Genomic DNA, 16,283 nt, shown 5'->3' with positions numbered 1-16,283 from the left:
AGCTAGACGAAGTGGCTGGAGATAGGGAAGTCTGGGCTTCCCTGCTTAGGCTGCTGCCCCCGCGACCCGACCTCGGATAAGCGGAAGATGATGGATGGATGGATGGAATAAATGTTTACGCAAAGTGCTCTTGTTTGTCCATTTCTTATGAACCCGACGCTAATGTTATGGCTGTGTAGTCCTTTCAAAATGACCAAAAGCTGTACTGAGACGCCTGATTGAAATGCTTGATGGAAATTCCACGGAGGCACACTTTAGCCGAGAGAGAAAAAAAAAAAAAAAAAAATCAATTCCACCACCGGTGCGAGGATGCGATAACGCTCCACTTTGACTCTGGAGCTGTCTGCCGCTTGATAATGTGCTTCCAATTAAACTATTGATACACGCCATTTTTCCAGATGCCGCTTTCCTTTTTGGTCCGGCCTGCTCGTCAGCCGTGCCACGTTTTTGTTTTTCGCTGCAGATTACACTGAGCGAGGAGTGACTTGAGTGGGAATGAAAGGTGGTGGTGGTGGAGGGGGGGATTGGTATGGCTGCCAACATCACAGTGGTCATGTTTGATATCAGTTAGCACGTTCCCGTGCACATTCGCAAGGGCCGAGACTCCCAAATTGAAAATGCATGAAAAATTAACCCGCTCCCCTCACCCCGCCATCAAGGGAGCGTTGTTAAAATGGCGTCATTTGAATACTGGCACACCCTCACCCGGTCCGCTCTTTAAGGCTTTTTTTTTGGTGGCGTTCCAGGTGCGGACCCCGGGCTCCAGAATCCCTGTCATTATGCTGGGTCATTTAAATTCCTGGTCCCTCTGACCTGCATTTCCATAACGCCTGTCCCGCCGAGGCTGGTTCTGCAGCGAGTCCACTTTCATTACACACACACACACACACACGCACACACACACACACACACACACAATCTAGTGATTAAACGTTGCGTAGAGGCCACAGTCATCTGGGAGTGCTCCGCCGCAGGTCGAAAATGAGGACGTTGTACCCACCACGAACATTAAATAGCAAAAAAAAAAAAAAAGCATTAATCATAATGAAAACTATGACCTACTCCACCCAATCATAAACCTAACTAGGTCGTGAGTTCAAACCCCGGCCGAGTCATACCAAAAAATATAAAAAATGGGACTTATTACCTCCCTGCTCGGCACTCAGCATCGAGGGTTGGAATTTGGGGGTTTAAACACCAAAAATTATTCCCGGGCGTGTCTACCGCTGCTGCTCACTGCTCCCCTCACTTCCCAGGGGGTGATCAAAGGTGATGGGTCAAATGCAGGTCATAATTTTACCACAACTAGTGTGTGTTTGACTATCATTGGTTATTTAACTTTAACTGGATTTAGCTACAATAGCTGAGCATCTTTTCTAACTAGAGATGTCCGATAATGGCTTTTTTGCCGATATTGTCCAACTCTTAATTACCGATTCCGATATCAACCGATACAGATATATACAGCGTGGAATTAACACATTATTATGCCTAATTTTGGAGAAAAAATGCCAACATGGCACTGCCATATTTATTATTGACGTCACAAAGTGCATTATTTTTTTTAACATGCCTCAAAACAGCAGCTTGGAATTGGGGACATGCTCTCCCTGAGAGAGCATGAGGAGGTTGAGTAAGGGGTAGCGGGGGGTGTATATTGTAGCGTCCTGGAAGAGTTGGTGCTGCAAGGGGTTCTGGGTATTTGTTCTGTTGTGTTTATGTTGTGTTACGGTGCGGATGTTCTCCCGAAATGTGTTTGTCATTCTTGTTTGGTGTGGGGGGCTTCACGGTGGCAGAGAGGTTAGTGCGTCTGCCTCACAATACGAAGGTCCTGCAGTCCTGGGTTCAAATCCAGGCTCGGGATCTTTCTGTGTGGAGTTTGCATGTTCTCCCCGTGAATGCGTGGGTTCCCTCCGGGTACTCCGGCTTTCTCCCACTTCCAAAGACATGCACCTGGGGATAGGTTGATTGGCAACACTAAATTGGCCCTAGTGTGTGAATGTGAGTGTGAATGTTGTCTGTCTATCTGTGTTGGCCCTGCGATGAGGTGGCGACTTGTCCAGGGTGTACCCCGCCTTCCGCCCGATTGTAGCTGAGATAGGCGCCAAAAGGGAATAAGCGGTAGAAATGGATGGATGGATGGATGTTTGGTGTGGCTTCACAGTGTGGCACATATTTGTAACAGTGTTAAAATTGTTAACACGACCACCCTCAGTGTGACCTGTACGGCTGTTAACCAAATATGCGTTGCATTCACTTGTATGTGGGAAAAGCTGGATTTATTATGTGAATGGGACGGCACGCTCTGTAGATTGTTGTTATCCGGGTGGAAATTAGGGAGAATGGTTGCCCTGGGAGATCTTCAGGCGGGACATCGAATTTCGGGAATCTCCCGGGAAAATCGGAGAGAGAGAGAGATGGGAATCCTTCTTTTCTTTGTCATGAAAAAGGGAGGTTTTTGTGGTTGGTGCACTAATCGTAAGTGTATTTTGTGTTTGTTATGTTGATTTAATTAAAGAAAAATAAAAAAATAAGACATTTAAAAAAAAAAATGTTTTATTTTTTTTTTAAATAAAAATGAATAAAAAATTATTTTGCGGCCCGGTACCAATCGGGTGGTTGAGGACCACTGGTTTACATGTTACCCTTTAGTCCAGTGGTTCTCAAATAGGGGTACGCGTACCCCTGGGGGTACTTGAAGGTAGGCCAAGGGGTTACGTGAGATTTTTTTTTTTTAATATTCTAAAAATAGCAACAATTCAAAAATACTTTATGAATATATTTATTAAATAATACTTCAACAAAATATGAATGTAAGTTCATAAACTGTGAAAAAAATGCAACAATTCGATATTCAGTGTTGACAGCTAGATTTTTTGTGGACATGTTCCATAAATATTGATGTTAAATATTTCTTCTTTTGTGAAGAAATGTTTAGAATTAAGTTTATGAATCCAGACGGATCTCTATTACAATCCCCAAAGAGGGGATTATAATAGAGATATTTACTTCTATGTGTAGAAATCTTTATTTATAATTGAATCACTTATTTTTCAACAAGTTTTTAGTTATTTTTATATCTTTTTTTCCAAATAGTTCAAGAAAGACCACTACAAATGAGCAATATTTTGCACTGTTACACAATTTAATAAATCAGAAACTGATGACCTTGTGCTGTATTTTACTTCTTCATCTCTTTTATTCAACCAAAAATGCTTTGCTCTGATTAGGGGGTACTTGAATTAAAAAAAAAAATTCACAGGGGGTACATCACTGAAAAAAGGTTGGGATCCACTGCTTTAGTCGACTAAATCTACTGTAGTTTTCGTCGACTATAATCTTATATTTCCATCCATCCATCCATCATCTTCCGCTTATCCGAGGTCGGGTCGCGGGGGCAGCAGCCTAAGCAGGGAAACCCAGACTTCCCTCTCCCCAGCCACTTCGTCTAGCTCTTCCCGGGGGATCCCGAGGCGTTCCCAGGCCAGCCGGGAGACATAGTCTTCCCAACGTGTCCTGGGTCTTCCCCGTGGCCTCCTACCGGTTGGACGTGCCCTAAACACCTCCCTAGGGAGGCGTTCGGGTGGCATCCTGACCAGATGCCCGAACCACCTCATCTGGCTCCTCTCGATGTGGAGGAGCAGCGGCTTTACTTTGAGTTCCTCCCGGATGGCAGAGCTTCTCACCCTATCTCTAAGGGAGAGACCCGCCACACGGCGGAGGAAACTCATTTGGGCCGCTTGTACCCGTGATCTTATCCTTTCGGTCATGACCCAAAGCTCATGACCATAGGTGAGGATGGGAACGTAGATCGACCGGTAAATTGAGAGCTTTGCCTTCCGGCTCAGCTCCTTCTTCACCACAACGGACCGGTACAACGTCCGCATTACTGAAGACGCCGCACCGATCCGCCTGTCGATCTCACGATCCACTCTTCCCTCACTCGTGAACAAGACTCATAGGTACTTGAACTCCTCCACTTGGGGCAGGGTCTCCTCCCCAACCCGGAGATGGCATTCCACCCTTTTCCGGGCGAGAACCATGGACTCGGACTTGGAGGTGCTGATTCTCATTCCGGTCGGCTGCGAACCGATCTTATATTTCGTCAACTAAAACTAGACTAAAACTAAAACAGTTTAAATAACTAAATTACATTTTAGTCAAAAGACTATGACAAAAACGAAATCAAATTTTGCTGTCAAAATGAACACTGCAGCGGAGTGTGTCAAATTCAGCCGCAAAATTCCACTTTCAAGAAATAAAAGCATGTTTTATTTTTTTCTACCATCAGTGCGTGAATGGGTGAATGTGGAAATAGAGTCAAAGTGCTTTGAGTTTGGCTTCACGGTGGCAGAGGGGTTAGTGCGTCTGCCTCACAATACGAAGGTCCTGCAGTCCTGGGTTCAAATCCAGGCTCTGGATCTTTCTGTGTGGAGTTTGCATGTTCTCCCCGTGACTGCGTGGGTTCCCTCCGGGTACTCCGGCTTCCTCCCACTTCCAAAGACATGCACCTGGGGATAGGTTGATTGGCAACACTAAATTGGCCCTAGTGTGTGAATGTGAGTGTGAATGTTGTCTGTCTATCTGTGTTGGCCCTGCGATGAGGTGGCGACTTGTCCAGGGTGTACCCCGCCTTCCGCCCGATTGTAGCTGAGATAGGCGCCAGCGCCCCCCGCGACCCCGAAAGGGAATAAGCGGTAGAAAATGGATGGATGGATGAATGCTTTGAGTTTAAAAAAAGTAGAAAAGCGCTATACAAGTACAACCCATTTACCATCGTAAGTTTATGAGCAGGAGTGTGATTAGAACTTGATATAGACGTATTAAAAAAACGCCCTTGCTCACAGTCATGGCGCCTTTTGTTTAGTTTGTCCTAATTCCCTTTGTGCACGACTAAGACAGCTCGCTAAGAGCCAGACTGGAGGAGAAGAAGGGTTGTCGGGCTTTATTGGCTTGATTGTAGCGTGGACATGACAGCCCCCTGCTGTTAGTGTACATTAAATATGTGTGTGTGTGTGTGTGTTGTTTGTGTGTGTGTGTGTGTGTGTGTGTGTGTGTGTGTGTGTGTGTGGTGTGTGTGTGTGTGGTGTGTGTGTGTGTTGTTTGTGCTCAGTCAGACAATCTGACAAGCACAAGAAGATGGAGAAAGAAGACTGGGTGTGTCGGAGGGTTCGAAGATTAATTTTGTGTGTCAGCTTGTGCAAATATTGATGCTTCCCGTGTGGTCCTGTAAGCGTGTTTGTGGCGTGTCATGACACTGATTACTGTCCTCTCTGCCCTGCCCAGACGAAGACCCTCTGCAGCCCGTCACCTCCGACGAGATGGTGTCGGTGGGCGGCACGGTGACGCTGACCTGCCGGGTGGCCGAGAGCGACAACTCGTCCCTGCAGTGGTCCAACACGGCCCAGCAGACGCTGTACTTCGGGGAGAAGAGAGGTGGGTGAAACCTGTAAAAATGTCTGTTTTTAAGGCTAGTTTCTTATTACCTACTAGGGTTGTACGCTGCATTGGTATTGGTATAGTACCGCGATACTAATGAATCATATTCGGTACTATACCGGCTCTGAAAAGTACGGCTCCCACGGCCCCTCTGTCATCGCCACGTCAGGACGAGCATGTTCGGCAGCGCACGATCACGGAGTGTTTACAAGCAGACACAGTGTGTAGACAGAAAAGGGAGAACGGACGCATTTTGGTTTAAAAACTAACAATAAAGCTGTAACGCCCTCAGGAAGAGGTCCTTTAAGACGTGGCTAGCTAGCAGTTAAAGTCAAGGCCCAGTCGGCAGGGTTTTAGCTACTTCTAAATCACTAATCCTCGCCGCCATCAATCAATCAATCAATCAATGTTTATTTATATAGCCCCAAATCACAAATGTCTCAAAGGACTGCACAAATCATTACGACTACAACATCCTCGGAAGAACCCACATAAGGGCAAGGAAAACTCACACCCAGTGGGCAGGGAGAATTCACATCCAGTGGGAGGCCAGTGACAATGCTGACTATGAGAAACCTTGGAGAGGACCTCAGATGTGGGCAACCCCACCCCTCTAGGGGACCGAAAGCAATGGATGTCGAGTGGGTCCAACATGATACTGTGAAAGTTCAATCCATAGTGGCTCCAAGACAGCAGCGAGAGTCCCGTCCACAGGAAACCATCTCAAGCGGATCAGCAGCGTAGAGATGTCCCCAACCGATACAGGCGAGCGGTCCATCCTGGGTCCCGACGAGCGGTCCATCCTGGGTCTCGACTCTGGACAGCCAGTACTTCATCCATGGTTATCGGACCGGACCCCCTCCACAAGGGAGGGGGGGGCATAGGAGAAAGAAAAGAAGCGGCAGATCAACTGGTCTAAAAAGGAGGTCTATTTAAAGGCTAGAGTATACAGATGAGTTTTAAGGTGAGACTTAAATGCATGGCGACAAATAAAGTACCGTATTTCCTTGAATTGCCGCCGGGGCACTAATTAGTTTAAAACCTTTTCTCACTCCTGCGCTTACCAAAGGCATGCAGTAAAAATTTGAGTGTGATGTAAGCTTGGACCTTAAATCCTACTGAATAGCCCTTAATCTTCAACCTGTATGCGATTTCAAATGACCGGTATTGAAATCAGCCTCCTCCATTTTGAAAATGATGACAGGGGAAGTGTCACTCATGACTTGGAACATACTAAGCATGCGCTAATTATTTTGGGAAGCGAGTTTGACCCGGCAGTAATTCAAGACAGGTGCATACTATATGCCCCGCGGCAAGTCAAGGAAATACGGTAAGTTTCTTACAAGTATCATCCCTGCAGGACAAGGAATAGCTACAGTAAATGTGCTTCACTACACACCGTAGCATACCGGCGTAAACAAACGCCTTTGGTGGATCACCAGCTAACATCTACTGTAATGATACCAAGTTGTCTTGTATGGTCACTATTTTATTTAAGGACAAACTTGATATAAGAACCTTAAGACTTTTTGTTCAAATAAAGCCAATATTGCAAATTGTTTTGGGTTCTGTGAAGACTTTGGAACAGCTTACTACGAGGCCTTCGCAGCTCGTTTCGATGAATGTTCTCCCAGGGTGCAAAACGACTCAACGTGAAGGTGAATACATGATGTAATTATACTATAAAAGGAACAAACAAAAGGCGCGCACAAGGCGGAGAACAAACTTGGCTAAGAAAACAAAAACTAACACAAAGGCAGAACTATGGAGATAAAAACGAAAACACTTACTGTGACGTGGAAAAAACGAGCATGGAACAATGTCAGGGGTATCAGAATAGAATAGAATAGAATAGAATAGAATAGAGTTTTATTGTCATTATTGCAATGAACAGGTTCAAAGAACAACGAAATTGGAGCAGCTCCTCCTAAGGTGCATATACAATATGGTAGTATAAATAAAAAAATTAAAAAAAATAAATAAATAAATAAATAAAAAAGATAGAGATGACAGATGTATCTATGTATACATACATAAAACATTATTGCACATTGTAGTCCGAAAAAATAGAAAAACAGGAGTGTATCAAAGGTGATGTCGCCAGGTCGACTACCTGGCAACTACAGGCTTGAATAATAGTGACATGATTAACACCAGGTGCGTTAGTTCAAACAAATGAGGCAGGTTAAACTAATGGTTGTCATGAAAACTAAAACAAACCAGGGTGCGCTAAAACAGAAACTAATGGAGTCAAAAACAGAACATAACTAAACAAAATCCAGACCACAGAACATGACATATTCCCTTTTATTTAGAAAAGTATTGAAACACATTTTGTTGCTGGTACCAAAATATTGGTATCAGGACAACACTATTACCTACTTGATAAAAAATGGAGTCCAAACATGTGAAAGGGACATTTGTTAGGGACCAAAATGTTTTATTTGTCCATTGTCAGTGATACGACATCACACAACAGACTTGACGCTGGGCAAATAAGCGGGGCTACAGATGGATCTCTCAGCTGAGGAAACAAACAAAAATTAAAGCTGCAAGCAGCGATGGACGGGACCGCTTTGGCTGCTGCCCCCGCGACCCAAACCCAGATAAGCGTCACGAGATGGATGGATAGTAGCTACTATTAGCAAACAGATAGACTTAGCAACTCGGCGTAATATCGTAACACCGACACACTGGCAAAAATGACATTTTTTAGGAAAATGTTGTTTTGAAGGGGTTTTTGCCAACTTCCTGTTGATTTTTGCTGAAGGAAGTAAGTGTATGAAATGTAGGTGTAAGTCAGACCTACATATAGGTTTTCAATCCATGTCTCTACGGCATTCCTAACAAAAGTTACAAATAGTTTTGTCTGTGATTTTTCCTAGGGGGCGCTAGAGCGCAATTTTGATTTTTTTTTAAAACATTTTTATTAGATGGCAATTTTCGCCAGTCCTGATGTGTGTGTAAAATTCGGTGAGTTTTGAAGCATGTTAAGGGGGTCAAATTACAGCTCGGCGTTTCTGGATGTTGTTGATAAATGGCTTTCGCCTTGCATAGTAGAGCTTTAACTTGCACTTTGAAGCATTTTAAGGGGGTCAAATTGCAGCTCAAAGAGCTGTAATTTTTTAGGAAACTTTGCGCAGGGGTTCTTAAAACATAAAAAAAGTAAAGTAACACACAAAGTGTCATAAAAAGAAATGTTTCCCTTCTGTTAAGTTAAAGTTGAAGTACCAATAATTGTCACAGACACACTAGGTGTGGTGAAATGTGTCCTCTGCATTTAACCCATCCCCTTATTCACCCCCTGGGAGATGAGGGGAGCAGTGAGCAGCAGCGGTGGCCGCGCCCGGGAAACATTTTGGTGATTTAACCCCCAATTCCAACCCTTGATGCTGAGTGCCAGACAGGGAGGTAATAGGTCCAATTTTTATAGTCTTTATTATGACTCGGCCTGGGTTTGATCTCAGGGTGGACACTCTAACCACTAGGCCACTGAAACCCGCAATAATATTACACATGGAAATGCATTGGCAGGTGGCGCTCTAACCTCTCGCTGTGTTTAAGCCAATGAGACGGCTGAAGAAAGTCATTGAGGGAAAATCACCAGTGCTCTACTTGGCTGCAACCAGTTGCCTTGCGGTGTTACCAATTTAGTGCAAATCTACAGAAAATGTTACTTGGTGTTGTTTTAATCCCGGCTGCGACGTCATTTTCGTGCTGATTTAATCATTAACATCTCTTGATAGGAAGAAATACGCTGCAAAGTCTTTTACCCTGTTGTGAAAATAATAAAGCTCTGGACTAGTGTTGTCCCGATACCAATATTTTGGTACCGGTATGTATTTCGATAATTTTCGGTACTTTTCTAAACAAAGGGGACCAAAACAATTTGCTTTATTGGCTTTATCCATCCATCCATTTTCTACCGCTTGTCCCTTACGGGGTTGCGGGGGGCGCTGGCGCCTATCTCAGCTACAATCGGGCGGAAGGCGGGGTACACCCTGGACAAGTCGCCACCTCATCGCAGGGCCAACACAGATAGACAGACAACATTCACACTCACATTCACACACTAGGGCCAATTTAGTGTTGCCAATCAACCTATCCCCAGGTGCATGTCTTTGGAAGTGGGAGGAAGCCGGAGTACCCGGAGGGAACCCACGCATTCACGGGGAGAACATGCAAACTCCACACAGAAAGATCCCGAGCCTGGATTTGAACCCAGGACTGCAGGACCTTCGTATTGTGAGGCAGATGCACTAACCCCTCTGCCACCGTGAAGCCCTTTATTGGCTTTATTTTAACAAAAAACCTTAGGGTACTTTAAACATGTTTCTTTTTGCAAGTTTGTCCTTAAATGAAATAGTGAACATACAAGACAACTTGTCTTTTAGTTGTAAATAAACAAACAAAGGCTCCTAAGTTATTCTGCTGACATATGCAGTAAAATTTTGTCATTTATCATTCTATTATTTTGCCAACATTATAAAGGACAAGTGGTAGAAAATGAATTATTAATCTACTTGTTCATTTACTGTTAATATCTGCTTACTTTCTCTTTTAATATGTTCTATCTACACTTCTGTTAAAATATAATAATCACTTATTCGTCTGTTGTTTGGATACTTTACATTAGTTTTGGATGACACCACGAATTTTGATATCAATCCGATACCAGGGACATATTTCCTGACTTTATAAACAGAATATACATATTTTTGAAATGGAAAACAATTTTTGTGATGCTAAAAAATATCGATGTAATCATAGTATCGACTAGATGGCGTGGGACGGCGTGGGACCCCTGCTAAACTCTTTCAACACAACATTAGCTTTATGTTAGCAGTAACAAAACATTCTACCTGATTAGTTTTTCCCAAAATTGAACATTTTCAGGACCAGAAATGCAGTAAAAAGACAAATACTACAGTAGACTTCCCACGCCGTCTATGATTACATCGTGGGACGGCGTGGCGCAGTGGGGAGAGTGGCCGTGCGCAACCCGAGCGTCCCTGGTTCAATTCCCACCTAGTACCAACCTCGTCACGTCCGTTGTGTCCTGAGCAAGACACTTCACCCTTGCTCCTGATGGGTGCTGGTTAGCGCCTTGCATGGCAGCTCCCTCCATCAGTGTGTGAATGTGTGTGTGAATGGGTAAATGTGGAAGTAGTGTCAAAAGCGCTTTGAGTACCTTGAAGGTAGAAAAGCGCTATACAAGTACAACCCATTTATCATTATTTATTTAGATCAGGGGTCGGCAACCATTACCACTCAAAGAGCCGTTTTGACCCGTTTCACAAAATAAAGAAGACAATGGGAGCCACAAAACTCTTTTGAAATTTAAAATAAAAAAACACAGCATAAAGAGTTTTATTTTTATTTTTATGTCTAACCCAGGGGTCTTAGATAGTCACGCGGCCCGCACCTTGATGAGAAAATGTAATGTTAGTGAGGCCCGCGACTTTTATTGTTGGGATCCGTGACTCGGATCTTCAAATATTATTGTTTATGTTTCCATCTTTGTTCTCATTCTCCGTCTGATCCGTTTATTTCCCGTTTAGTCCATCACCATGGTTACTTATTAGTTTCAGCTGTTACTCCCGGTTCCTGCACACCTGTTCACTGCTAATTACCTTCCCTTTATAAGCCAGCCTCTTCTGTTTATTCTCTCTGGGACTCTAACTTGCTCACATGCAACAAGTAACGTCGGGTATGTTTTTCTCGCTAGCTCATTAGCTAAGCCACTTTGTTGTCATCTTTAGCTCACATGCTAATCATCTTTGTTTTCATTTTTTTGTGCCATCGTGCCAAATCTTAGTTCTTTATATTTCCTAGCTTTCACGCTAGCGTCTTTTGTTTCCCTTTTTATTAGCTCCAGTGTTTTTGTTCAGAGCTTACTTTTTGTTAATACATTTGTTAGATCTTACCTTTGTTGTGGTCTTCGTTTGACGCATGCTCGAGGGAATCGAACCCGGTACCACGATGCCGAACCGGCGTTACATTTATATGAGTTCCGCTTGACAGCATTTCACTTGTCAACCCTCCCAAATGTTCCGGGAGTTTTCCGATTTCTCACAGCAACCATTCTCGCGAATATCTGCTGATGGTCACCCAGATAACAATAATAAGGGCGTGCTATGAAACCACTGCCTTTGACGCCTTCTACAACACGTACAAATAGCTTGCCAGTCCAGTAACATGTTGCATGTGGCTTCCGCAGATAAACTGTTCAACAGCCATACAGGGCACACTGAAGGTTATGATATAAACAACTTTAACACTCTTACTAATATGCGCCACACATTGAACCCACACCAAACAAGAATGACAAACACATTTCGGGAGAACATCCGCACTGTAACACATTATAAACGCAACATAACAATTACCCAGAATCCCATGCATCCATGACTATTCCTGGCCTTACTATACACCCCGCTAGCACCAAACCCCGCCCCCCCTTCCGTGCGTCGGTTGAGGTGGTCAGGGTAGGAGGCGCGGGGGTGTATAATATAGCCAAGAATAGCCATGGATGCATGGGATCCTGGGTAATTGTTGTGTCGTGTTATTGTGAGGAAGTTCTCCCGAAATGTGTTTGTCATTCTTGTTTGGTGTGGCTTCACAGTGTGGCGCATATTAGCAATAGAGTGTTAAAGTTGTTTACATCACAATCTTCAGTGTAACCTGTATGGCTGTTGACCAAGTATGCCTTTCAATCTCTTACGTATGACGATAGAAGCAGCGGAATGCTTGCGTCCCGGCCGACACGCAAATAGCATGATGTAAAGGCGGGCGCGATGACATGTTGTAGAGGACGTTAAAAGTAAAGCCATCACGGCACGCCCTCAATATTGTAGTCCGAGTGAAAATCGGAGAATGTTAGCCCCGGGTGATGTCCGGGAGAGGCACCAAAATCCGGAAACTGAGCCACATCAGAGTGGCCAAAAAGCCGCACGCGGCTCCGGAGCCGCGGGTTGCCGACCCCTGGACTAAATACACTCCTGTACTTGGTATCATTACAGTGGATGTCAGGTTTGGATCCACCCATGGTGTTTGTTTACATTGTGACGCCCGTGAGCTATGGCGTGTAGTGAAGCATGTTTAGCTATTCCACATCTTCCAGGGATGATACTTGCAAGAAACGTATTTTATTTGTCGCTATGGAGGCGAGGATTAGTGGTTTGGAAGTAGCTAAAACACTGCCGACTGGGCTAAACTTTAGCCCCTAGCTAGCTAGCCATGTCTTAAAGCAGCTCTTCCTGAGGGCGTTTCAGCGTTATAGCTTCACCTTTATCGTTACTTTTTAAGCCAACATGTGTCTGTTCTCCCTTTTTACCATTTACTTGATTTAAGAATATTTTTCAACATATTTGAGAAAAACATCTTTGTTTTTTCTAGCAAGAAAAGTGCCCTTGTTATTAGTGAGAATATACTTATTTTAAGGTATTTTTGGGGTTCATTGTGGTTAGCTAATTGTACTTGTTTTGGAAAGTCTTGACAAGCCAAATGTTCTTGTTCTATTGGCAGACCATTTTCCTTAGTTCAAGTAAAATACCCCTCATTTTTGTATTTTTTTTCTTGTTTTTGAACACTGACTTTTTGCAGTGTGCCCTTAATTGAACTATACCGTAAGGCAGGGGTGTCAAACTCAAATACAGAGTGGGCCAAAATTTGAAACTGAACAAAGCCACGGGCCAAGGTTGAACAAATTGCCCTTTTAATAGGGACCTGCGGGGTTTGGTGGTAGCGGGGGGGGGGGTGTAAATTGTAGAGTCCCGGAAGAGTTAGTGCTGCAAGGGGTTCTGGGTATTTGTTCTGTTGCGTTGTTCTCCCGAAATGTGTTTGTCATTATTATTTGGTGTGAGTTCACAGTGTGGCGCATATTTGTAACAGTGTTTGCATTGTTAATAAGGCCACCCTCAGTGTGCCCTGTATGGCTGTTGATCAAGTATGCCTTGCATTCACTTGTGTGTGTGCTAAAGCCGCATATATTATGTGACTGGGCCGTCACGCTGTTTGTATGGAGGAAAAGCAGACGTGACCACAGGTTGCAGAGAACGCTAAAGGCAGTGCCTTTAAGGCACGCCCCCAATATTGTTGTCCGGGTGGAAATTGGGAGAAATTCGGGAGGGGCACTGAACTTCGGGAGTCTCCTGGGAAAATTGGGAGGGTTGACAAGTATGAGTATTAGCGGTGAATGCGGTGTTACAGCAGCACAGACGCTGTATTACACTGGGGGCCAGCTATAATGCTAAATTGATATTGCCTCAAGGGCCAAATTAAATTACAGGGAGGGCCAAATTTGGCCCGCGGGCCAGAGTGTGACACCCATGCTGTAATTTAAAACAGCACATTTGTCAAAATAAACATATATGAAATAACTATAGTTGCATATTACTTAACTTTTTCCAAGACCGAAGCTTTTATAAATTATGCAGTAACAAGCGTGTCCAAATAATTCTATTTGCCGGGTCAGGAGCTGAACTTGACAGACAAAAGGTCTTGAGGAAGGTGTGCCTTTTTTTTTTGAAGGCGGAGAAGTTTTCACCGCGGTAGGGCCAACTTTCTCGCAGAGGCGAGATAGACAAGGAGAAGTAGTCCGGGCGGAGTTTTGGAAGGCCAGTGGAGAGGAGAGAGAATTGAGAAAATGAGCCTCCTTTCCACCATGATTGGATTCCTTCAAGGCTGGTCTTCACTTTATGGAGTTGGACTCGTGATGGGCAGAGGGGAAAAAAGGACGAGGCAGAAACTCCACCGGTGCATTTCTGGAATGTAGTGGAAAATAATAGTGCCAAGTTGAGGCCAGAATCCCAGTCTGTCATTTTAAGGAAGAGCAGAAATACAGTATTTTCCCATAGAGATGTCCGATAATGGCTTTTTTGCTGATATCCAATATTGTCCAACTCTTAATTACCGATTCCGATATCAACCGATACCGATATATACAGTCGTGGAATTAACACATTATTATGCCTTAATTTTGTTTTGATGCATTAAACAATGTAACAAGGTGTTCCAAAATAAATCAACTCAAGTTATGGACAATAAATGCCAACATGGCACTGCCATATTTATTATTGAAGTCACAAAGTGCATTATTTTTTTAACAGAAGCTTGGAATTTGGGACATGCTCTTCCTGAGAGAGCATGAGGAGGTTGAGGTGAGCATTATATTGTCATGTTGTTCATGGTTTGAGGTGGGGGGGCTAGGAGGTAGCGGGGGGTGTGCTCTATATTGTCATGTCCCGGTAGAGTTAGTGCTGCAAGGGGTTCAAGTACGGTGCGGATGTTGTCCTGAAATGAGTAATGAGAACACAGTTGTTCTACTAACTGTTCTTTACTCACTGCTTACTTTAAAAAAACACTTACCTTTCACTATTTAAGTAGCCTTTGTTCTTCCATTTGAGTACTAGCGAGCGATCTCTGAATCCGGGAACATATCCTTCACGGATTTGTTGAAAACATCACCAATAGTCACCTATACTCAAAACTATCAGCATAGCCATCTTTGTCTCGGCATATGTTCATACTTGCCAACCTTAAGACCTCCGAATTCAGGAGATGCGGGGCGGCGGTGTTGGGGGCTGAGGGGGTTTGTGGTAGCAGGGGTGTATAAGTTAAGTTAAAGTACCAATGATTGTCACACACACACTAGGTGTGGTGAAATGTGTCCTCTGCATTTGACCCATCCCCTGGATCAACAACTAGGAAATGAGGGGAGCAGTGGGCAGCAGCGGTGCCGCGCTCAGGAATAATTTATGGTGATTCAACTCCCAATTCCAACCCTTGATGCTGAGTGACAAGCAGGGAGGCAATAGGTCCCATTTTTATAGTCTTTGGTATGAATCGGCCGGGATTTGAACTCACAACCTACCGATCTCAGGGCGGACACTCTAACCACTAGGCCACTGAGTATAGTTTAGCTTCCCGGAAGAGTTATGACTGCAAGGGGTTCCGGGTATCTGTTCTGTTGTGTTTATGTTGTGTTACGGTGCGGATGTTCTGCCAAAATGTGTTTGTCATTCTTGTTTGGTGTGGGTTCACATTGTGGCTTAATTTGTAACAGTGTTAAAGTTGTTTATACGGCCACCCTCAGTGTGACCTGTATGGCTGTTGACCATGTATGCTTGCATTCACTTGTGTGTGCCAATCAACCTATCCCCAGGTGCATGTCTTTGGAAGTGGGAGGAAGCCGGAGTACCCGTGTGTGCGAATGTTGTCTGTCTATCTGTGTTGGCCCTGCGATGAGTTGGCGACTTGTCCAGGGTGTACCCCGCCTTCCGCCCAATTGTAGCTGCGATAGGCGCCAGCGCCCCCCGCAACCCCGAAAGGGAATAAGCGGTAGAAAATGGATGGATGGATTGCACTAGCGTGTGTGTAAAGACGTAGATATTATGTGATTGGGCCGGCACGCAAAGGCAATGTTTTTAAGGTTTATTGGCGCTCTGTACCTCGCCCTACGTCCGTACGACTCCATACAAAAATGATTCCCGGGCGTGGCCCCCGCTGCTGTTCACTGCTCCCCTTACTTCCCAGAGGGTGATCAAGGGTGATGGATCAAATGCAGAGAACAATTTCGCCACACATCGTGTGTGTGTGTGTGACAATCATTGGTACTTTAACGTTTACTTTAATACAGCGGCGTTTTAAAAAGTCATATGTGTTACTTTTTGAAACCGATACCGATAACTTCCGATATTACATTTTAAAGCATTTATCGGCCGATAATATCGGCAGTCCGATTTTTCGAATATCTTTAGTCGCCGGGTGTCTCTCCGACTTGAATAGACATTTTTTTTGTTCTCACATCAGGAAAAAGGAGACAGATAGATAGATTAGATAGT

At 44.2% G+C, this 16,283-nt stretch overlaps 1 protein-coding gene across 1 annotated transcript in view; it reads left to right on the top strand.

The window, feature by feature from the left end:
• Positions 1 to 16,283, top strand: part of cadm3 (cell adhesion molecule 3) — a 553,033-nt gene that overhangs the window by 266,237 nt on the left and 270,513 nt on the right. The window contains exon 5 of the mRNA XM_061920964.1: positions 5,287 to 5,436. Within this exon, the coding sequence (XP_061776948.1) occupies positions 5,287 to 5,436 (150 nt within the window). The remainder of the gene's footprint in view (positions 1 to 5,286; positions 5,437 to 16,283) is intronic.

This window comes from Nerophis ophidion, linkage group LG14, assembly GCF_033978795.1.
Source record: "Nerophis ophidion isolate RoL-2023_Sa linkage group LG14, RoL_Noph_v1.0, whole genome shotgun sequence".
NCBI lineage: Eukaryota > Metazoa > Chordata > Actinopteri > Syngnathiformes > Syngnathidae > Nerophis > Nerophis ophidion.
This window is presented reverse-complemented; position numbering and strand designations above follow the sequence as displayed.